Consider the following 25,167-nt stretch of genomic DNA (forward strand, 5'->3'; position numbering starts at 1 on the left):
TAGTCACCTTTGCTTTTACCAACTTCTAACAGTATTCTAAGTACAAACAGTAAGACATTAATGTCCACAGCACCCTAGCTATTGAAGTCACCCATGGGTGTAGGTTGTGTCTGTGGGCCATCCCAAAAGGGCATTTTCTGATTTAGAAACTAAGAGTGTATAGTATTGAAGTATATTTGTGGGTTTCTTTTTATATTGCTCCCTTCTGAAGAAGGCTTACTCTAACTGATAAATTGAGTTTTATTCAAGAAACCTTATGTGTAAGAGTTGATTTGAACACTGGTCACTGTGAAACTCATTAATTCCCCTACAGCTCACATTGACCCCTCGTAAGATGAGCCTGGCTGCTCAACACGCTACCAAAACTGTGTAGTGCAAGCTTATACCAAAGGTTATGTTTCCTATACCTGTAGTCAGGGTTGTTGTAGTGTACCCAAAGGGTAATGCATACAAACTTTGCCCAACACCCGCTAAACTCCAAGTGGTACATAACACGAAAGCAATCTTCTTCACTACCCCTGAAACAGCAGAGCGGTTTGCTATTGAGCTGCCGAGTCCTCGTGGCTCTCCAAGGCAATTTTCCTGACAATACACTACCTTGAATACTCCTGCTTATTTTGCAATGATTGTGCTGCAACGTATGCACTCTGCTCATGATGTTCTTAATCCTCAGGGTATTTGTCTACATGAGCCTGCCGCCACTGGAGCCTCTCCACTGCCCGTGGCACCCCGATTCCACAGACACTGCGGATGTTGCATTTCAGCTGTAGTTTAAGCTGTATTGGTATTAGGGGTGATGCCAGTATGTTGTGGTTTCTGGCGTGGGCGGGCAGGGGGGGTTGGGTTATTAATGGGGGAGTGGGACAGTAATATCAGTACATGGTCTCACAATCGCACACATCCAAACCCATGCAGGCACCCAAAACCCATAGAGCATGGTAGATTCTCTGACTGGACCTCCCTGGTTAGCTCACTGCGGCAATCCTGTCAAAATATCTCCCCCTACTCCTGATGAGGGTTAAAATTACACTACTTACTTGGAACACATGGGGCTTCACCAATCCCAAAAAATGTTAGGAATCATGGAGTAAATATCCTACGTGTCCAGGAGAGACACTTGGCCCTAGATGCACAGCTTCTCAACTTGCCTGGGTGCGTGATCCATAGATGATTCAGCTTTCTCCACGAACTCAAAGGATGGGGTGGGTGTCCACATACATCACTCTTTAGCATTTAAACTGCATGACCAGATTTGTGATCCAGCAGGACATTTCTTAGGTCTTCCAGTCTCAATAGTAAATATGTATGTCCCCAATATCGATTCTCCAGAATTCTTTAAAGAATTTTCCAACCACTAACCTACTTTTGACTTACAATACCATTTGGGTAGGTGTCTTTCACATGGGGCTGTCCTTAGCCCTCGATAGGTCTGCGTCACAACAGACCACACTCCCAAAGGCTGTGATCACGTGGTTGGACCTTGCGGAATACCATGGTCGGAATGACGTGCGGAGAGTACAACACCCTTCTACCAAGGAATATTCATTCAACTCTCGTGTACATAGCAGCTCCTCAAGGATCAAAACAATTTACTCAACCCTCCTCCCTGGTGCCTCGATGCACATACTCCCTCGGTCCTTGTCGGATCACTCCCCAGTTAAGGTCCTTCTTGCCTTCCCCTCAGCCCCAAATCCCACGTGGCCCTCGATGGAGATTCTGGGGAGGTGCGCTGGCTGATGCTCTCTTCCATGACAATATTAGGCAGTATATACAAACCTTTTTTTAAACTAATGTGGGATCCGTTCCGGATAGCAAAATTGTATGGGAGACATTCAAGGTGTATATCAGGGGATGTTGCATGTCCAGGGAAGCTGGAATATTGAAGAACATTCGTAGGTCTCTCTAAATGCGAGCATGAAATTAGGGTACTTGAAAAGCAACAGGGAACGGACTCCTCCAACCATTCTTTGTGAATCCCTTTGGGAACACAGAGGGGAAATGCATCCCCTAATGGAAATGGAGGAAAGATTTTTGGGCAACCCCACCAGGGTAGCGAAATTATGGGGAAAGCAATCGCCCCAGTCGCACTCTAGCATGGGCAGTTCAAGAGGATCGCCCATCCGCGGATATTGTTGAGATTTAAGGTCCAGATGAAACCATCAGTATTTGTCAATTAACGACGTAAAAAGACAATATTATGATCAACTGTACATGTCGCAGTTGAGTGGCAGACACTACTCCATCTCACAATATCTAGACCAAGCGGCATTGGGATAGTTGGACCCAGGGATGGGTGAACAAATGAATAAACCTCACTCGGATGTAGAAATCCAGGCCGCAACACTTTCTCTCCCAACTGGTAAGGCACCTGGCTCAGACGGCATCACGGCAGAAATATATAAAGAATATATCGATCTGATAGTTCCTCACCTTCACCACATGTTTGAGGCCTTTGAAATTGGGGTTTTACCAGAATCCACTAGATTGGCTATAATAACAATACTTTTGTAGCCTCACAAGGACCCCTTGAAGTGTTCATCCTACAGACCGCTATCTCGCTAATACCGATAACACAATTCTTGTGAAAATATTAGCAGACTGTCAACTCCCACACAAGCCAGCACTGGTCCACCTGGATCAGGCAGGCTTTATCCCAGGCAGATCCACACAGAACAATCTGCATCCTTTGTTCAGACTTTGTTATGCACAATGTCGCTCCAGTGATTCCCCATCATGGTCACCGCTCACGACACATAGAAGGCATACGATGCATTGGAGTGAGGTCTTGCGATGCTCAGATCTGCGTCTGTTATACCTTCATTGGGTCCAATTGCTATACAGGGCGGCCATATACACAAACGGGCACCTGTCAAAATGCATTGTACAGACCTGTAGCACAAGACGGGGATGCCCATTGTAGCCCAGCCTCTGGCCATAGAACCTCTCACCTGCCACCTGAGGTAATAGTAGGTGGGCGGTCAAACTACATTCACACACCTCCATTGTGTTACTATATGCCGACATGTTATTATACCTGAAACATCCAAAGGTGAACCTACAGCAGGTTGTAAGGGGCCGTTCAACAATATGGCACTATACCCGGTCTGCGGATGAACTGGGCTAAATCTGAGGTGTTACCACTGATTCCAGCAGCTTGGAGGAAGGATATAATAGGCGACTTCAGGTGCTGCCCGACAGACATGATATATCTGGGAATTCACATCACCACTTCCCCACAATTCCTCTGACAACAATTATAGGAAATTGTTAACACAAATGGAACATAGGGTAGACCTGGATTCGCCTGGATGACCGTAGCAAAAATGATTCTGCTTCTGAAATCCTAACACTCCAATTTGGCCTGCCACAAGCTTCTGGATTAGACGCAGGAAAATGATGATCCGTCTTAGGGCTGGCCCGCCAGACTAGGGTATCCTACGGGGTACCAACAATGCCCTACGAGTCGGGGGGGCAGGGAGGAATTGGAATACCTAGAGCATTACATATATTTCAAAAAGGAGATTATGGCCCCAGACGATCCGAGAGATCTCCTAGAGCAAGCTCCCCCCTACATGGGATCGGGCTGAAATCCAGGTGTTATGGGGCTGACTGCCTCCTATTTTCCTACATTCGTTATATATTAAATTAGGTGTCTGCCACTCACATGAGACGCTATTCCAGACTGTTTGGGAAATTGAGGATTTGTTCTTTAGGGGATCTTGTGGTTGACAGGAGGAAGATATCCTGGGCAGCCCTACGATCTAGAGGTGAACCAAATTGTCACAATGTTCTTATATTACAGACTGCATGACCAGAGTACCACTGAGCCCCAGTGATATCTCCAGCACCGCAAAGCAGCACCTCTTCCGACACCTTCTAGGTCACTAGATTCATGTATTAACGCGTCAGGGTGCAAAGGGTCCCTCATACCGACAGGTCATGCATCCGATGGATGAGAGCAATGAGCAAAACTTTTAGATGCCCAGTGGACACCGATTTGTCGGCAGACAAAAAAAAAATCACTTTCTCTGAACTCTCGGGAGGATAGCTCAAGGGAAAAATGCTCGCCTTGGAAGCTAGACAGGTTTGATCCCGAGTCCGTGCTTAGAAACATCTGGGTATTAAGCGTGTTATAAATAACCTAACGTATCATAACCATTTAAGACTAATACACTACAAATTCCTACATCAGGTTTACTACTCTCTGCCAAGACTGCACAAATTCTACACTAACAGGCCACCCACATGTGCAAGGTGCGCTCTACAACAGTATTTTCATGTCACCTGGTCCTGTCCACGGATGCAACCATTTTGTCTGTGTGAGCTGCGCTGTCATCTATGCTTGCGACCAGGACACTCCAGAGTTCTGGCTGCTAACCCAATAACACAGGCTCAAGAGCAAAACAAAACTTGCAAGAATGGTATCTGTCACCGCTAGGACTTTCATAGCTAAGTCTTCTGGGGGGGAAGCCAGAGCCCCAACACTCCATGAATGGCTGGCCTACATGACTATGCGAATAGAGAAGCACTATATGCCACCTCCCTTCCAAAACGCAATAGGCCACTGGACTATTGGTCTCCCTTTCAAAGCTATGTACTCACAATGACAGATTCATGACCTTTATTTTTTTTCTCCTAGAAAAAGGAGGGTGACTGCGTTTTGTAGCCACTATGTTGTGTTACTTTGAAAATAAAAATAACTAGAATAAAAAAATGTCAAAAACTAAAAATAAATAAAGTGTCCCGATTAGTAACAAACCCATTTTGGACCAGGTCAACGATAGGACATATGACAAGCATCTAGCCAGTAGTGTCAAAGCATGTTGGCGTTACCATTCAACAAAGATAGGAGTCCATGATGCACTCTCTGGGGACTTTCCCTGGTTTCAACACAAAGCTAGTCATGGATTCTGCCCTCAACTTCACACTTGCAGATTATTAGAAATCAAAAAAACAATGTTTTGATGGGAGGCATTCAAATATAGCAGAATAGTTTGTAATAGGCATTATAAACCCCTTTTGGGTATGGGCACTTTTAGAGCTTCCCAGGTTTTTAACGAGGACAATCAAATTTAGATATTGAAATTGGGTCATCTCAGAGGGGATTATTTTGAAGAATCACTATAAGATTTGATAATGTTTAACTTTCCATCCTTCACATAACTATCTTCTCCTTCCCAATATCCAAGACATGGGATATAGTTGCAGGAATGAGCGGTCCAACATATGATTCTGAAGTTGGTTTCAAACTGTTTTGAGGCTCCAGCTGCTTAAATCAATCTGGTCTATTTCTTTTCAAGTTCAGAAATCTTATTCTAAAGCAATTTTGTGATTTTTCTAACTTTACAGTACACCGCACCTCCTTGCATCTCGGCCAGACTAACCAGAAAGTCTTTCTTATACTGCACTAGAGCATCTAACCACCTATTACTTGAAATTCCCAAATTGAAACTAAAGAAAAAAACAGGCGGAGCTAGCTTCCCCGTTAAAGCTGCCTGTGCACGGAATGCCCTTCCTTTGGCATCGAGAGCCAATCTACCATATTCGAGTTTTAGACACCTTGTGAAAAATTGGCTCTGGTCTAATGACAACTAACCAACTAACGCTCTTGGCCTGGTTTTACCACTGACTAACCACCGTGAATAGCTACCTGGTCACTTCTGATCCCTGATCAGACTCCTTTGTGTATAGGAGCCTCTCTCATCCTGTACCCTACCTACATGTTTGTTAAATTGTGCTAACACCTCTTCTTTATGCATTTTTGTACGTAACTAAGCTTAAGTATTCTTGTTTCTGCTGCGCCCGGCTACCCCTGGGTTTGGAGCGCATTATCAAATAAAAAACAAACAAACTAATTAGGTCTCCCCTTAGTACAGCTTTGCTAGAGCATCCCAGCCTAAGCCTGCATGTGTTTTTTCTTTGAAATACTGGGCGTTTCTGTAATGGGATTCTTTAATGTTAAGCCTCTATCCTAGAAATAGGTTTTGCGGGCAAGGAAGTAGAAACTTTTTTTTGGCTAGAGGAAAAACCCCTCCAAAGTACTATCAAATACAAGTCCCTAAATGTGTTTGCAAGTGCCTGTAGATTTTGTATAGGAGTGGTGGAATGTGTATATAGGTCACAAAGTCGAAAACAATTAAATCACTTCCCATTACTATTCTTCCCTCACAAAATTCCTCCAACACCAGAATAGTTCCAAAGAAATGCATCTTGTGCCTCATTGGGTGCATGAACCGAAACCAAATGGCTATTCAGCATTTCTTTGAACATTAGAAATCTGCCATTTGGGTCACTTAATATACTTAATAAATTGCACGTCCGTTTACAAGAACAGCAATGCTTTTTTGTTTTTCATTCCAGCAAATGAAAACAATTGCATAGGATACCTTGAAATGTCTGGTGCGTTTCTTGTAAGAGCACTTTATTTCCTCAGTTTTTCAAGCGATCTCCTCTTATGGAGTGAGGTTAACCCCTTAGCATCCAGGATGAGGAAGCTCATTTCAGGCACAACTACATGACTAAATAATTGTGCAAGCAAGAGTAGCCGAAGAGCAATTAAAGTTCTGAGGCCTGGCCTCCCCAAGGTGCCCACATTTTAAAACTACATTAAATACTGGAGAACATGACCCGACTAAAACTGAGAAACTATAGGCCCCCCCCTTAACCTCATGCGCTTACCCTACAAGAATATCTAATGCCTAATTTAGGAATTGATTAAACCCATTACACCAGTCAGTCGGTTTCCTCTCGTCTAATTGTGCCTTTAGTCTGACTTTTTTTCTTCTGGGTGTAGCTTTTGAGGTCTCATCTTCCAGTACACTTTCCTGTTGCTGCTATAGTGGTGCTCTCCAAACAAGTTGTATGCTTCCGTCGAGCATAGTAACAAATCGGTGTCAAGCCCAAACAAAAGCCTGCAGAAAAATTCCCAACAAAAACAGAGGTCTTCCTCACAAAGCCAGGCTGTGACTTTCTGAAGACTTTTCCTCTTCAGTGGAGGCAAATCTTGGAATATAGTTATGTGAGGAGCTCCATTTTGAATTTTTCAAGCAGCAGTCATCAGTTTCTTTTTTACCCGAGTCAACTTCTGTAAAGACATCTGCAAACAAGCTATTGCTTTGTTGAAACAGATTATAAATGTGTTCGGATCAAAAGATTATTTCAGGATCATCAGGCTCAAAGTACTGATCTGAAGAAGACTTTGTACAAACTCTTCTAGGTCGTTCGGTTGCACAGTTTGGGAATACCCAAAAAGCACATTTTCCGCATCCTCTTGTCTTACAAGTACCAATTGAAGGTTATCCTCGATTTCTTTCACACACGTTTCCAAAACGCCATGTTTGTTAGCCTGTTCACACACCATATCTCATAGGTTTTAGTCTTCTACAGTTTTTGAAGTGGTTAAGTTCCATTAATGATTAGACTAGTTTCTGCTCTTCTTTAATATCAGCTTCCAACACAATGAGGATCGTATACAAATCATGCTTCATGGATGGAGGCTGTTGGTTCAAGGAGTGTCTGCTGTGCGTGCATCTGCGCGGTGACATGCAGTCTTTTGGCAATTGCAGAGTTTGGATCAATGCTTTAATGGCTCTCACCAATTTATCTTTATGCTCAGCTAAGCTCTGCCATTTTGTCAAGTAAATTCTGTTGCTTTGGATATGTGCACCTCTATTCTTCCTCTCGATAATTTTAACAGACTGCCGGGTTTGCAAAGCTTCCAATCTGTTTTCCCTCCTCGAGCGCAATTTTAGTTGGCACCTATGGTTAGAGCTTCCACAAGGACAATTTTCAGGAAACAATTGAATGGAGATCAACCAAGGACTCTTCATCGCGCCACACTGCCAAATCTCACTTTCCATGACCGATCTGCACCCTTGGTTCCGACTTCACCCTTGCAGTGTGGGGCGAGTGGGGAGTGGAAGGGGGGGGGGGGGGGGGAGTATGACAGGAAACTCAAACTAATTTTTCTCCAGAGGTGGGCCACGTTCACAGGCTGCTGGTCATGTGCCCACCCCGGTCACACACCAACATTCACATTTTACGACACATCTCACCTGGATCGATGTGGTGCCGGTGCCATGAAGGTGACAGGAGTGGAGAGTTCCGCACCAGGCGCAGGTTGTGGCCGTTCAGCACCACCATCTTGCCCGCACGCTGCATGGCAGTTTCCCCTGGACCGATCCGTACATGTGCAATGGGTCACTGGCTGTGGTTGTGTGGCAACCAACTGCAGAAATTAATCTTCAATGTTTATGACCTGCCACACAGAAGCTACACCGAAACTGCTCACGTCCAATGTTTTGAAGTGAGGCTATTTTAATGGGTTGCCTAAACAATAAATGTCACCCCTTCCAATCAGATCTTGTGCAATTCATTTTTAGGCAATTGGTGGAAGTGGTAGTTCTTAACCAGCAACTTGCTAGTAAGGGGGCCAATGTGGTCAGAGTTTATGGCAAATTGGGGCTTAGGTGATAGACCAAGACCAGGTAAATGCACCAAAGAACACTAGGGTATAGTTCTCTGAAAGAATGCCATCTGTGACAGTGTGCAAGTCTGTTTTCTTTGGCCTATGGAAACGTGGTTATTCCTACCAGAAGGAGAGCTCCGCTAAACATCACTGTCCAAGGTTTCATGCTGAAATATATAGTTTGTGTTCTCTTCTGGCTTTGACAATCGACCCACCAGCAGCTGCAAGTTAATCTGGCCATATGCTAGATATAGAATATGGCCCTTCCTAAAACAGTCTGCTGAAATCAATTCAGACAGCAATTGGCTGTCTTGAAATGTTCCAGCACCCATATTCATAGTACCTTTAACTTCATATTCTCATTAATTTGGGGACAGTACGTTCGCCAAATATTTAAATCTATAGAGTGCAATATAGTGGCATGAGGAAATACAAATCAATCGTAAAAACCAAGTGTTGTATTTCAGCCACTTGGTGTCCACTGTGAACATCCATATCTACCCTGGGAGTCGCCCACAATAGACGGTGGGGCCTGCCCAGTATGCACCCTGTGTCCTCTGCTGGAAAGCTTTGAAAACTTTCTTAGGAGAATAGGACATACCTCCACTGGGGCACGGGATAAACGCTGTCCTCCGCAACCTGAGGGGATGGGGCAGTCAAACAAGGGAGACCATTTCTCCAGTTACTTTGATTTGAGGCAGAACGGGGAGAGGAGTGTTCAGTGTAGCTGTGGGAAGACCTACACACAGGAGAAGGCGCCAGCCATCTTGAATATGCCCAAGCCCCACTTAAATTAATTTCCTGCAGACAAGGCTCTCGCAGCTAACAACCCCATGTTGCAGCAGCCAAGAGTGGCTCCTTACAGAAATCCTGATCCGCTGTAGCAAAGTGACTATATAAAGGGGCAAGACCGCTCCCTCCTTGAAATCATCTTTGGGAAACATCTTGGAATTATCTTGAAACTATTTTGTTAACAGCCTGATTTCACTGGCAACTTGCAGTAAAGGCTACCCTAAAGGCCCATCCATTGGGTGAAGACAAGTGTAAGTGACCTGCTATAGGGAAGCCCGACTGATTCTGCAAGTGTCCTTCGCAACCTCCATGGCTGGGAAGGGCAGAAGACTGAATTGCCTTTCTTCAGGAACCCAGGTCCCCCAGCACATCAGGGACCAAGAAAAGCTGCCTAAGTCTACCCAACTTCAAAGGATGAACTGCCACTGAAACATGGGGTAAAGGACACCGGCCACTCAGCTTTCCTGGCAGAGTCTCCAGGACAAGTCTCAGAGCGATGCAGACTCGAACACCACCTGCCTGTCCCAAGCTTCTTGTAGCCAGGAGCAGCTGCTGATCCGCTTTGTTGAAGCTCACTGCCGCAAACCATACTTGAAGCATCAGAAAGCACCCGGAAGCCTGGCTTGACACGGTCGAGACCCTGAAAGAAGATAAAAAACAAGTGGTGTAAATCAGTGGTTGTGTCCCTGCAGCCTGGTTTTACAGGCCCTAGTGACTTAAGACGCTAACTTTATGGCTTCAATACATTCTTAACATTGCGGGATTTTCGCCAAGAACATTTACCTTCAGGCCCAGGTTATTCTATACCTAGAGTGCCATTTGCTCAGTTTCTCACTAAAAGGGTGGGTTGTTAATTGCTTTAATAGTTTGGAGGCCTTATAGTCTTATTTTTATAGAACCACCGGATATTTTTTATTTTGGTACTTGCCATACTACTGTTTTTGAGGTTTCCATGCTGGCTCACACTCTACCGAGAGTGCCTGCCCCCAAGTCCATACTACCTTAAGAGGTGAAATTGGCATACCATTTATGCTGCACTGGTTTCACATTTTGTAATCATGATCAACGCTGTTCTAGTAGTATATGGGGATAATAGGAGCTTACAAGTCACAACTCACCCCTGTACTCTTGTGGGATAGTAGTTCTTTGGTCGCAGTTCTACTTTTTAACTATATAGTTATGCCTCATTTGTTCTGTATGTAAAAGGCAAGCACTACCTCAAACGTGGCTATTGATCATGCAAGGTTAACCATATTAGGTTTTGGGGCACTTGTGAAAAGTCAACGAAGAGTTCAATCTAACCGCACAGGAAATCTAATTAACCGGCCAGCAAAGAACATCAGGAGAATGCACACTTATCTAAAGGGGCAAATTGATTGGGGGGCAAAGGAGTCCAGGCCATGACAGTGTCACTCACGGATGTGATATTTTCATCTAAAGAGTTAAAAAGCAGGTTAACAAGTTACTTACCCGTGGTAACATTCTTTCGATGGGATGTTCTTCCCACATATTCCTCAGCTTATTTTCTCTCCATATCCAGCTTTAGCCGTTTCGGAAAAAAGTTTCCAACAAGGGCTGCTGCGCTTCGATGCCCGTCACCTCTATATCCCTCGAGGGCCTCCATCTCAATGCAGACGTCATCGCTGGTATATAGCGCGCGCAGCGACAGTTGGTTTAGTTCCATTTCTGTGTATTGATTTACCTTACACCCAACAGTTACTTCCCCTGAAAGAAGGGGACAACAAGGAAATTCTACTGTGGGGTATTACATTTGTTAATACGCCCAAACCCAGAGGTATCACGGCTTAAGTTTGCTTGTTACATAATAGGACTACTTAACATTAGAGGACAGATAAAGGGCTAAACAATCAACTTAGCAGAGCATACATTAGTACATTTTAAGGGAGAGGGACATAAGTCATGGTAGCCGTTATGCGTAGTAGAAATATATACAATGGATAATAAAGCAGCCCTGAAGGTGTGTATTAGGCCGGTCTTACACTTAGTATTTGTTAAAAAAGCCAGGTTTTTAACAGTTTCTTGAATGGGTGTGGGAGGTTTCGTTGCAGATGTTGGGAGGGGCGATGAGCAATACGTGGGAGGAATATCCAAACGAAAGAACGTGGTAACATTCTTTGAATGGATTGTATCCTCCAACACGTTTGCATTTTTGGGAGGAGGGAGTCCGAAATTTGAGTCTCCAATAAGAATTTAGGAGTTCCTTATTGGTTTGTGTGTACAGAATGTAACACTGCCTTCCCAAAACCACCCTCCCGAAGAATCCAGACTAGAATGCTTGGTGAATGTGTGGACGGAGGACCATGTGGCCACCGCACAAATAGGATTTGGGATTCCCCTCTGTAAGGCAGAAGTAGTAGCCATGCCCCTCGACAAATGAGCTCTGAGGCCCTCAGAAGGATCTTTTCCAGCTCGCATTCAGAAATTCTTAAAATGCTCCACCTGGATAAGATTTGTTTTGTGACAGCCATACCCAACTTGGGGCCCATGCAACCAACGAAAAGTGCACATCTTGGGTCAAGCCTGTGTAATCTCTCCTCTTCCTTTCCAGGATGAGGTGGAGGATAAACAGAGGTAGGATTTTTTGAGTTAAATGATGCAGAGAATTTTTGTTAAGAGTTAACCTTAAGGACCACTCTATCCTTAAAGAAGACTATGTAAGGAGGCTTGCAGGACAAAGCTTGAAGTTAATTCACCCATAAGAGCAACCAAATGGAAGGTCTTCAAAGTTAATAAGCTTAGATGGCTGGAATGAATAGGCTCGAATGGATCACACATGAGAAATTTCATACCCAAATGAGATCCCAAACCATGACTTGAAAATGGGATTGGGGGGAATACATTTGTCAATCCCTTCAGAAACGTAATCTCAAATGGTATTTTGAAGAAAGATACCTTTTCAGAAGAACACTCAAAAACTGATGGCACTGCAAGATACCCTTCAATTGTGCCAGCCTGGAGCCCCAGATTAGCCAGGTCTAACAAGAACGATAACATCATAGGAGGGCTGCACGTAAAAGGGTCCACATTCTTATCAATGCACCAGCTGCAGAACCTGTTCAAATAGCTGTATAAGGATTTCGTTGCTGGCCTTGTGGCCAAAAGCAATATCTTCATTACATCGTTCAGGAAGTCCCAATCCTTATATCTCAACCTCTCAGAAACCATGCATGAAGGTGGAGTGTCTTGACCTCTGGATGGGAACCTGACCCTCCGCTCACGAGATAATTTGCTCTCGCTGTGGCAGACATATTGGAGGGCAGACTGACATGTCCAGAAGGTCCCGGTACCACATCCTCCTGGCCCAATCCGCAGCAATTAGGATCCTGGATTTCCCAAAATGTCTCAACCTCCTGATGACTTGAGAATGACAGGGACTGAAGGAAACGCGTAAAGAAAGGAAACTCCCAGTCCACCACAAACACATCCCCTAGAGCTACTTTTGGGGGGAAATTCCCTGGTGCAGTACAGCTCGCACTTCTGGTTGACCGCGGGTGCAAACAGATCTACTTGAGGGGTTCCCCAAAGGGTGAAGATCTCCTGAAGGACTTCCCAAGCTAGTTCCCACTCGTGGGAGACTGTGCTGCTTGCTCAGAGCATCCGCCACAGGGTTCTCCTATCCGGCTAGGTGAACTTAATCTTTCTTGAATTGCCCACAACCAGAGCTGCATTGCCTCTCTGCACAATGGTAGTGACCCTACACCTCATCTCTTATTGAGGTAGTTCATGGCCACAGTGTTGTCCATTATCAGGACATTCTTTCCCCGTACAGAGGGCAGCAAGGCCTTCAGTGCTAGTCTAAATGCCCTTGGCTCCAAAAGGTTGATGTGTAGTTTGGACTCTGATGGAGACCAACAACTGATGGTTAGATTGTTGGCGTAAGATCCCCACCCTGTGAGTGAGGCGCCCATTACAAGAATTCTCTCTGGCCATAGTTGCCAAAAGGGTTCTCTCTTCAGAATGTTTCCCTCACAGGACCACCACAGAAGATCCTGTGCAACTCTGCTCGGCACCTGAAGGTCTGATATCCCTGGGCCATTGAGTCTTGAAAGCCCATTGGAGAGATTGCGTTCTCATGAGAGCCTCCGGCACCATTACAGGAAAATGTAGGATTGCATGAGGCCAAGCCACCTCAAAAAGTCAAAGGCCGGAAGACGCTGGGCACTCTGGAATTTGGTAACCATCTGCAGAATGTCTTGAGCCCTCAACTCGGGTGGCAAATCCCCCCCGCACCCAAGGATGCATCTAGGACTGGCCCGATTAATTGGAGTCTTTGAGAAGGTATCATGTGTGACTTCTTGAAGTTGAGACAAGCCCAGTCTGTGGAGGGAGTGACAGGTGGAGCTGAGATGTTCCAGGGACTGAGAGAAAGAGCCAAACGTCCAGGTAGGGGTAACTGAATTCCCTCCTCCGGAGACTCACTGCCACCACCACCACCATCAACTTGGTGAAAACCCTCAGGTGAGGTCAGTCCAAATGGCAGAACTCGAAACTGATAATGAGAACGCCAACTGCGAACCTCAGGTATCATGCTTGTGATGGATTGGCACATGAAAGCAACCGGAAGGTCAAATGATACCATCCAGTCCTGAAGCTGGAGGGCCTGAGAAAGGGTAACGATGTTGAACTTGTCCATTCTGAGGAACTTGCTCAAGTCGCTTAAATCCAAGATGGGTCTCAATCAACTGTCCTTTTTGGGGATTAGAAAGTATGGAGTGCATCAACCATTGTTCCTCTCCGCTACATGTACTGGTTCTAGCACCTTTCTCCAGCAAGGTCAACATTTCCTGCACAAGGAGCGGATCTGGAACTTTGAAAGTCGTTCCCTGTGAATGATCCAGGAGGCCTTTTCCGAAAGTGAAGGCAGTAACCCTGGGCTACTGTTGCCCATGCATCTGAAGTAATACCTCCACCATTCTTGCAGAAGCTGTGCGGGTGCCTCCCACCAGGGTTTTGTAGATTAATGCCGGTGTGGGGGAATGGGGGTGTTGCAATGACGAGTGGTGGGACCCACTCCTGGATCAAGATCTTTTAGCTTTCTTCCAACAAGGAGAGTGGACTCAACTAGTCAGAGGATCGCTTTTTCAACAGTCGAAGGGGATTTATGCGACCTACATGCAGCTAGTTTCCCTCGATGCACTTTCAGGGCTTTCGCTGTAAACGCTAGGCAGGATCCGTACTCCGATGTAATGAGTGGATCCTAAGCACCACAGATGCATCCATTCGGGGTCCATAAGGGACATTTTCACCCCGCCGTCAGGCCATTTTTAAAACCCTGATCTTGCCGATGCAGACGATGCCATATTTTCACAAAATCCAATCGTTTTATTGATGGAACCGAATCGTGCGGATCTTCCGAATCGATAGCCCTCGCGGAAAAACAGAACTGAAGCCAACTGTCACTGCTTGCGCTATATACCAGTGATGATGTAGACATCGAGACAGAGGCCCTCGAGGGGCATCAACTCGACAGGCATCAATGCACCCCCTGCTGGAAGTAAAATTTCCGAAGCAGCTAAATCTGGACGTGGAGATATTAGATGAAATACGTGGGAGGATACAATCCATTCAAAAGAGGCATTGAGGAAACCAGGCATAGATCTCCTGAACCTTTAGCACAAGGTCACAGCCATTTGCCACATCAGCACCTTGGGGTATTCCCACAGGTTTCCTTCAGTTTCACATTACTGGGACCCCTGACCGCTTGAGCTTTGTCGATCTAGCAGTAAACTGATATTGCCTTGACACTGGAACGCATTTAGAAGCCAGCGAAAACTTACCGATGCCCATGTGTGAAAAGTGAACCAAAGGTGGACAATCACTTTGGGGCACCAGAGGTTGGAAGAATCATGGAGTGGTAAGAGTCAGTGTGAGCCTGAAATTTCCACAAAATCAAGCAAGGTACAATTTGACATAGGTTTATTTAACAAGAACTGATTGACAGTGTGAATCAGTTTTTTAAAAAATTGCCTGGCAAGCTGCAGCTACAATCCTTCCTACTTTGGTTGGGCCTAGACTTTTTTTCCTGACCCAGTTTCCTTCCCATTGGTTTCCCCATTGCTCGGTGGAGTAAGAACAGCAGCTCTAACCCACTCAATGGATGAAAGAGTATCCAGAAATAAACTCATGCCCTCCACTTTCTGTAGAGCAGAGTTACCCATAACCACTGCCATCGGAAAGGAAGCCATTATATAATTATGCTCCACCTGGTTTCTAGCTCACAATCGATAAAGAAAAGATTTTCAAACTTACCATATTGAGAGAGGTTTTATAAGTCAAGAGCCTCGTCGATGGGTTACTTGAGAGCCCCGATAATTCCATGTGGAGCAAGCCATATATAGATCCCTTGTGTTTCTGAAACAAAGTATATGGGTGGTGTGCCAAATATGATATCAGTACCGTCTGGTGCAGGTATAGCAAATAGCCCTCCCCACTTAGCGACCACAAAACATAGGTGGAGACTGTCTCAGCATTAGGTAGGCTTACATGGCAAGATAACATTAAGTTGGTTTAGCTCCTTATGACCTGTACATTTTTTCCTTATTGACTGCTTTTGCTTGGCAGATATATCATCACTTCTATGATGGACAATCCTACAATTCATGGCAAGGAAAGCCAAGAGTATGAAAAATGGCTGAAGGCACTTCGATAGGAGTCGGACGTTCAGAAGACATGATTGAGGATGTTAATGAAATTATAAGGCGGCCTAATTTTCCCCATCACTAATGGGAATACCCCATTTAAAGAAACTAAAAAGGTGATCATCTGCAGCCATAGTCAAAAAGAAATAGGTCCTTCATCCAAACTATGCTATCTGGCCCTGCCACTAATGTTAACTAACTTAAATAAACCAAAGGAATGATTTGTCTTTGCCTGCCCCCCGCCCCCCCCCCCCCGAACCAGGTCATTCAATAGCTTGGAATTATCCGACCTCATGGTCGAACAGAGTCTCTCTTGTAGCTCCTCCAGAGTCCTTTTCTTTCTCTTTTGCTTTCTGTGGTCTCCTTTTCCAAATGTCTTTTACAAGAACCTTTCTTGCTACTGCAAGGAAGGCATGGTATCAAACATTAAGACAGACACAAGGGACCACAATTCAAGCGTGTTCATTGAACTTCAATTGGGTTTGAAAAACGCTCATCTAATCCTAAATTTGGGAGCAAGCTACGACCATCAAATAAAGCAGTCCTAGTCGAGTCTGTCAAAATAAAAGGCCTATACTAATAAACCTATTGCAAATCCTTACTTCTAAATACAAATAATGTGGGAAACAATATTATGCAAAGTGTTCAAGAAATGATAGGTCAGGATATTCGAGCCGTTGGCTTCCCTTGTCCATGTTTTCAGCTCTCATGCTCGTCTTTTAAACATGAAGGGCAGCTTAATGGAAGTTAGGTTGGTGTGTGGTCAGTAATTTCCAGACCATTGTATTGACACATCAAGTATAGTGCTCGGGTGTTAGTCTGTTTTCCCTCATAGCAGGCTGTCTGTTTGAAGTGTTTGTGTTGTAGGGAGGGGAAGGGGGTGGGGGAATGGAGTTTCTAAATAGCCTACATGGTATGATAGGGTAAAAGTATTACAGGGAAGGGGATAAGGTGTCTGACCATCCGGTGCCCCACTCCCCGAAGACCCCTCACCCAGGTGATCCTCCCACAGGAACTGGATCCGAAAGCGATGGCTGCGTCCTAGCCACATGGATGACAGATTCCCGCAGACTAGTGGGCGAGAGACCCTTCTGGTTTCTCACACTACTCCGTTATTTGTGACCTCTTTCCAGGCCTTCGCCTCACAAGCCCTGGATAGACCGTTTTCCTCTGCCCCTTTCTACACTTCCATTATAATATGTTCTCAGGCTTTGAGTATCTTAGCTGTAGTGCCTCTTCTAGGCTTTTCACCTTATTGCTCGTACAAAGTTTGCTCAGCCCCTCTCTTCTGAGCATTTCACTTCTTAAATGAGATTGTTGTGTACTTGATTACTAGTTTTGAATACTGGGACAAAACAAAAGCTTCACATAACACTGGTTGCCATTCTCAGTCACTGGTTATTTGTCTCCAACTCCCAGCACAGGCATGCTTTCATTCTTAGGAGTACTTACTTCAATAAAGGATATCCTACAGGCCAACCGGTCCCTCAAATACCTTACTTGGTAGGGGCCAGTGGTTGGGCTTGGTGCTCGATCAGTACTGCTCACCCTCTGCTGCTCAACTTCTCATTCTCCGGTCCACGGCCAACTCCTGCTGCGTACTTTTACTGTTTGGTGAAGCGAAACTCTTCCTGTACATGTGCAGTATCAGCGTTGTTCCTGTGGGGTCCTGCCCACCACCTCCAACTTGTGGTAACGCCACCAATGGGTTTGCTTGCTAGTCTCTCGGAAGACAAGACTTATTTCTACATGCATCGGTTCTCCAGCGGCTTGCCCATTTCTTAGTCACAGGCTCTGGAACTAGCTTCTGCTCTGCTTCCAGCCGGCATAATGCTGCCGGTGCCTTCACCCTCACATCAGTCTTCTCCTCCTTCCTCTACGGCACAGTTATATATGCGTCTCACATTAAAAAAGACATCTTATTTTTCTGCTGCCACTCGGTTTCATCGTGCATTACCTTCAGTCAAAGCTAAATGTGTCACATTCTGAGGCCCATCAGGTAGTCCCATGCATGTAATTACATCCGTAGGTGTAAGGAGTTCCTCACAGGAATGGGACTCCTTGTGCCCAAAAGGGTAGTCTCGCCCATTGAGGACCTACTTGCATCTACCTCTAGGGAGGGTTTTGCCTAGCAGGCTCTACTCTCTAGCCTCAAAATGTCAGTTGGAGGTGCTGCCTCGGGGAGAAGGGGTGAATATCCACGATTCATCATCGCACTCAGAAAATGAGGTATACATCAAAGATGACAGCAAATACTGCTTATATCAGGTAAAAAGGGAAGAATTATTGAATCAAATACCAGAAATCCTAAAAATCAGATTTCACCCAGTAAAATACCACAGCAGAAAATATTCTTTATGAAGCACTCGGACAAACCAAACAAATCAATTCTTTCTACTCTCAGAAGGTCCAGCTCTTTCAAAATCACAGAAACGAAGGAAAGAATACCATACTTGAAAGTCTCGTACTCCTTGCTCAGACAGTACGTCAAGCCTGGTTTTAGACAAGGATCCTCAGGTAGCCCGGCAAAATGTTTGCAATAAAATAATTTCCACAAACCATGGCTTGCTATTCATTTTCTTCTAGAGGAAGCATAGGGTCACCGCGCAATCCAGCATTCTAAGGTAGTACAAAGGTTTTCATCCCTCTTCATTGCAGGCATGTTTTTCTCAAGTGCGTCTGCCCAAAAGATCAAATTATACTGACCTTCATATAATAAGGATGTAACAACGGCCATTCAGCAGGCTAGGTGTTATTGACCATTCAGCAGGCTTTGCAATATTGACCAGCAGGAAAGACTAATAGTGAGAGCAAATAGGTGATTATCAATATGGATCTCAGGCAAAGTTAGCAGTATTGATGAGCAGGTATGTATTTTTCAGTAATCAATTCACAAGTAGCAAAGCAGGAAGACATGGGTATTAGCAATATTGAATTGATGCAATATTTTTAATAAAAACCACCTGTCTGGATTAACCATAAGTTCTTGTTAATGCTGCATGAAGAATTCAATATCAGGCTCTCTGCCTCTAATCAGTAGCCCTTCATTTACATCTCTGAACACTGGCTAAGGAAACCCTTCCAGTGGCGCATTCCATTGCTCCATCAACTCACTTCCATCCACGCAGGTAGTTACCCTCTCCCATCCACCTCAAACAGGCAAACCACCCCACATCACCCCCGCATCCAACAGTTCCACACACATGCATTTGCATATCTGGCCTTTAAAGACCACCCTTCTTCCACACGTCACCTACTCGCAGAATTTGCACTACCATAAATCCATATTGACAAATGTGACCGCTGCCTTCCAACCACATTACCCATCCAACCAGAGGCACACAGAGAAAGAAGGGAAAGTATTATAGGAGAAGGGGGAACAATGTCAGCTTAACTACCAGAAAATTGGGATTCTAATTTGGCAAGGAAATCAAATTAACATAAAAAAATGCAAAGATCTGCATTAAACCAGAAATACTACACACAGAGAAGGGATGGTGTAAGTATGAAAACAGTCATTCGAATATGATATTGGTGCAAATACCACAGCAAAACTATGGTTTGGGCCACCGCACTTTAAACAAGTGTACTCCAATGTCCTGATCTGTTAAACTTGTGAAATTATAGGAAAAACCCGGGCACCATTATGTGCTATAAGAATGTAACCCCACAGGGCTCTTGCACAGCACCCACTCTATACAACTTGTTTACAAAGCCACTCTTTGCCAAGCTCGACACCCTTGGCATCGCGTATACCAACTACGATGACGATTCCCAGGAACTCGTACCACACACTGGCGTATACCACAGACACTGAAGCACTCAACACAATCTATGCCACCATCCAGGCTTGGATGGCAGCCAATGGCCTCTGCCTCAATGGAGAGAAGACCGAAATCATCATACTAGGTTAAAAAACAACCCTAGCCAAACTCTACAAACTGTATTCCAATTTCACCATTGATAAAACTATCATCACCGTCTCCACCTCAGTGAAGACCCAAGGAGTCTCTACAGAGACTACGCCATCCATGACTAGGCAGGTCAGAGCCATCACATCTGCCTCAGCGCACACCACAAAACTCAAACGCAATAAAACGCTACCTATCTAAACCTAATTGCCTAGCCATAGCAACTATTGGCGCTAAAATGTTGCAATGCCCCCCTGGCAGGTACTTCTGCAAAAAACCTATGTCTGCTCCAAATCACACAGAACAATGCGATAAGAGCCGCATTAAGCATCCCTAAAAGGGAACACATTTCCCATGCCTGACAGGCAGCTCACTGGCAAGAGCGCATCACTTTCAAAATCCTCAACCTCACCCACAAATACCTCACTCACACAGCACCATCATATCTGAGACAATAACCAAATCCACCTCTACACAACCTATCAGGAACTGCTACGCCAATCAACTACACACCCCACACATCAACAAGGCTAAAGCTGGAGGGCTAGGCTTCCCCTACATAGCCGGCAAGTTATGGAAGTCTCTACATCAGAGCTGAAAACTCTCTCCATGCCTTACGAAAAAAAACTCAAAACCTCCCTCTTCACCTAACCCACTGCATGCATTCCTCCCTTCCTGCACTGAAAAATGCAAATGTCAATTTACCTGTAAGAATAATGTTTAACAAGCGCCACAATGCCTCTGGGCTGTTGCGCGCTTAACAAATGCAAATAAACAAACAAAGAGTCCTACCTAAAACTATGTACAAATCCACCATTTCGCTTCGCTACAAAGAGGGGAAATCCCCTTAGAGAGAGCAACCGCCTATTCCCTCTCCTTAATTCAGACCTAAACATCCATACCAAGAACTTAGCAGATGGAATGTTGTACTCCGACACTTAATCCACACAGGTCAGGTAGGATTTATAGCATAGCGATCTTAAAATGGTTGGCCCACATAACCTATCTGGCAGAGGGATTAGAGAACAAACCACCAACATCTATCGATTTTGTATGGCCTTCTCTTACTGCAGTACTTCAAGAATTTGGCTGCCATGACCATGTGGGTCAGTGGGCTACATAAGGCACCAACCCCATACAACACAGGTCAGGCTCCCTCAACTCCTTTTACGTTGTCCAGAGGCACATGTCAGAGCCATCCTCTACTGCCCTTCAGCCATAGCTTTGGAACCATTAGCATGCCACTTCTGAGAACGTCCAGATATTAGGGCATTTTGTTGAGCAGGATACAAAAGCAAGCTGCTGCTTTATGCCGACAACCTCCTTAACTGTAACCTGCTCAATGTCAAACACATTACACCCAATATCACTTGCAAGAGAATTCAGCTGCCTCTCAAGCTATGAAATAAACTGAAACAAGACAGGAGTACTACATTTGGGAATCAGAGCTTCAGCCCCTAAATCTTACGGTCACCCCTGGTATAACCACTTCTATTAACTTATCTGGGAATCAAGGTCCAAACAACCTAAAAGTTTAAAATTAACCTAAATCCGACAGGCAAATATTCAAGTTAACACTAGTGTTACACAGGCAGAACTCTGGGCACATTAGATACTCACACAAAAGTACAACACTCCCTTGGGACCTTTTAATTACAATTAAGAGAATGCTAACTAAACTAGTGATTTATGCTATCCCGCAAAGAAATGGCAAGGAGGTTTAAACGGAGATTGGAGACGATAGGGGAGAGATCCTCGAGTGATGGAGACACCAACACCAGACTAATTGCCCAAAAGATAATATACAGAGCCCATTCCAATGACAAAGCTAATGGATTAATTTTTGATAAATGTGGGAGGAGCCATCACCAGAAAGGTACACACATTTGCATGGTTGTCTACTGATCGCAAAATTCTGGCAGAGCGCGATACGGATAACATCCACTGTTAGATTAGCAAAGGGATGACATGCCTGGCACTAATGGGTCTTTTCCACTGTTCAAATTACCATGCAACACCAACAGAAGAAATTGCGGCATTTGGCTTTAGCAAAATCAAGATGGATCATGAGTCAATGGAAAGACCCAAAGCCAGATCATTACCGCGAAGGGTCAGAACTCCTGCTATAAATCGCACCTTTTGAACTTATAATACTGAAGGCGCGATAGCTGAAAGTCCTACCTATATGGACAACTTTCTAAACTGCCTTTGAGGTTCACCGACCTGACCTCCCTGCCCGAGAGATGCTTACTCACGCACCATTATATCGCCTTTATCTTTTCTTCTGTTTTGCGATGTTTACAGCTCTAAAAGAATGTTATTTCGTACCAATTTTGAGAAAAATGATTGCTAATGGTTATGTTTATGTTACATGTGCTGAATAAAAAGAAAACAAGCACACAAAAGGTTTCCAGTATGGAACACACATCCACTCTCCAGTTAGGCGAGGTAATAAAAGGGTGCATTTTCACCAGGTCATTTGAAATGTTAGGCACAAAATGTTCCCCCAATATGACATTGTAGCGGATATCACCTGCTAGGAAGAATTGTCACGATTTTTTAAAACGTTTAAAAAGCGCTCTAGCAAACGGATTCTGCCAAAAGTCTGATCTGCTAATCATCACTTCAGGCAGCACTTTTAAAAGTTGGCAGTAACGGGTGTGTACCCAGGTGGGCCTGCTAGGCCCTGGATGTATAATCAAATTTAACAAAAACACAAAAGATGTGATAGCTGGAAGGTTTGGAATTAATCCTAACCTCTGGCATTGCTCTGTGCAACCCTCCAGACCATCATTCTTTGCCTGCTGAGCCATTACAAAAGGGGAAGACCCTATTTTCAGAGGGCAGTCCAACCCAATCTGCTTGTGGTCCCATCCATTTTGCACAAGACCACAAGCATCCCCAAACATGTTTCGGCCTTGTTAGACCTCAGTGAGGAGTAGCTTGGGTCTAGGTCATGCATGCACCAGACCCACATCTGGGCATACCCATCCCACTGGGGGAGACTTTGGCAAAACAAAAGAAGCGATGGCTAGAAGGTTTGGAATGAATCCTAACCTCTGGAATTGCTCTAGGAAACCCTCCAGGCCATCGATCTTCACCTGCCAAGCCTAGACCTAAGCTACTACTCATCGTTTGGGGATGCTTGTGGTCTCGTGCAGAAGGGATGGGAAGAAGCAGTTTGGGCTGTACAGCCGGTTTTGGAGTCAGACCGAGCCTGGTTTCCATATGGTCCCTCCCCTTTTGTATTGGCTTGGCAGGTGAAGAACAATGGTCTGGAGGGTTGCTCAGAGCAGTGCGAGAGGTTCAGATTAGTTCAAAACATTAACCTATTGTTTAGCTGTAATCAAACAACGTCCATATGCAAAACACATAATTTCTGCTAGGCTTCATTAAATGGCATGCCAAGAGTGGTAAGGCCCCACAGTATGCACAACCAGAAATTGGCACATGCAGAAACTAACAGTTACTCAAGTCGGGTTCCCTTGAAATATAAGTGGCGCCAAGGGAAACCCTGGCACATCATGCAGTGGCCTATTCAAACCCCTCATCTTATTAATCAAGTGTTATATGGTGAGGGAAGAATATGGTGTGGAATTACATGTGGTCTGCTAAAGTTAAATTAACTACTAGCTGCATTGTGAGGCCAGTTCAACAAGTGCCGCACTTACAAGTGTAAACTTTTTTGGTTTCCAAATCTGCTACAAACGTAGTAGCAGTCAAGAAATTGGTGGAACATTACCAGCTACTTCAGTAAGCTCCCCTCACAGGATTTCACAAGGGCATGTCTAGAACAAAAAAAGAGAGAATCCCTTTGAAAATAAACAAGTAGGTTTCATGAAGCAGAACTTTAAACAAGGTCTGCCCTTTAGCACCGACACCAGTATCCAGATCTCTACATAATGGAAGTGGCAGTTTCTGAAGGTCATCCTGGCAAAGTTCGAGGTTGGGAAGGGTAGAAGGCCTCCTTTCCTTGGAACCTGGGCAGGGCCATATAGCACACTAAGGACCTGTTGCTGGAACAGGCTGCCCGAAGAGCACTGCAAGTTAGTAAGTTATCAAATAGTGGTTATGTCCCCTGGAGTCGCTCTATGAGCTCTAGTGACAATTAAGCTACTAAATACCTTCCTAAATGAAATACTTAAAACAGTACTGCAGAGGCAATTGCCTGTGCATACAGCAATTCATAACCAGAGTGTCCCTTTCACCCAAATATCTGCATATTCCTTCCTTTAGAGGAGTGGATTGTTAATTGGATTGTATCGTCAGTTGATTTTTTTTATCCTACTTTCATAGACCCTCCATTGGACATTTATTTTGGTACCACAACCCTCACCCTAAGATACTTTATAGAAGCGCATATGTGCCATCAGGTTGGATTAAGGATATAGATATAGATATATATACACACACATTCATATACACACACAAATACAAAACCAGTTTCACCTTTATGATTCCGATCGCTGCTGGTTTAGAGGTGGGCCGAGTAGTTCAGAAATCATTACTTCTCCCTGAACTAGTGCAGTAGTGATTTCGTCTATTCGTTCACCGCCCCGCCCCCCAAACAAAAAGATTAAAGATTATGCACTGTTTGCGTAATGCCCAATCTCTTTAGGGAAGCCACAACATTCTTGGCCACATCGCCACATACCAGTCGATTTAAAGTCTCACTTAAAGCACTGAAGCCTTAGGGAATCTGAACAGTTGGTCCTCACCGTTACATGGGGCAGCAGAGAGAACACTTCACCTAGTTCCTTGCCACTGAACTACCACCACTCTGAGTGCTTGCTTTTTCAACACCGCAGTTGTAGTACTCTAGTTTACGCACCACCAAATACCAAGTACCCTGCAGGGGGCAGACAGCACACGTGCAAAGACTTGGCACGCAAGAAACACTGAACTGCGAGAGGCCAGCAGAGCAGACATTCCATGGGGCACATGCACCACTGTGTGCGCGTGAGCCTAAACACAAGGCAGAAATCGCCGAAAATGAATTGCTGCGATGCTCTATACCCACGCTTCAATTATAGCGCCAGGCAACAGCAAGGCAAGACTGGAGGATTCAGTCTTTTGAAATCGTGAAACAACCAGTACATGATTCAACTAATCACCCCTACAATGGTGCTACATATGCAGTGCTTATGGCGGAGGAGTGCGGGCAAGCCACCGAAACTACATTATCTCATACAAAAAGGTAAACGGTAAAAGAACAGTGATCCAATATGAATTTCACCACCATCGGGCTTTTCCAAAGTACAGCTATCCCAACAGAAAAACAAATTTAGTGAGCTCACCCTGCCTTTGCATTCGACAACCACATAGGCCGACAGAGAAA

General features: G+C 44.8%; 1 protein-coding gene across 4 annotated transcripts in view; it reads right to left on the reverse strand.

Annotated features, from left to right (window-relative positions):
* The window catches only part of RPRD1A (regulation of nuclear pre-mRNA domain containing 1A), an 897,566-nt gene that overhangs the window by 871,324 nt on the left and 1,075 nt on the right, over positions 1–25,167 (reverse strand). Inside the window, exon 2 of one of the 4 annotated variants that reach the window (XM_069620529.1) lies at positions 8,055–9,899. The exons of the other annotated variants lie outside the window; for them this stretch is intronic. Within the exon in view, the coding sequence (XP_069476630.1) occupies positions 8,055–8,160 (106 nt within the window). The 5' untranslated portion in view covers positions 8,161–9,899. The remainder of the gene's footprint in view (positions 1–8,054; positions 9,900–25,167) is intronic. 4 annotated transcript variants of the gene reach the window in all.

Source organism: Ambystoma mexicanum, chromosome 5q, assembly GCF_040938575.1.
Source record: "Ambystoma mexicanum isolate Mex_15411 chromosome 5q, UKY_AmexF1_1, whole genome shotgun sequence".
Taxonomy (NCBI): Eukaryota; Metazoa; Chordata; class Amphibia; order Caudata; family Ambystomatidae; genus Ambystoma; species Ambystoma mexicanum.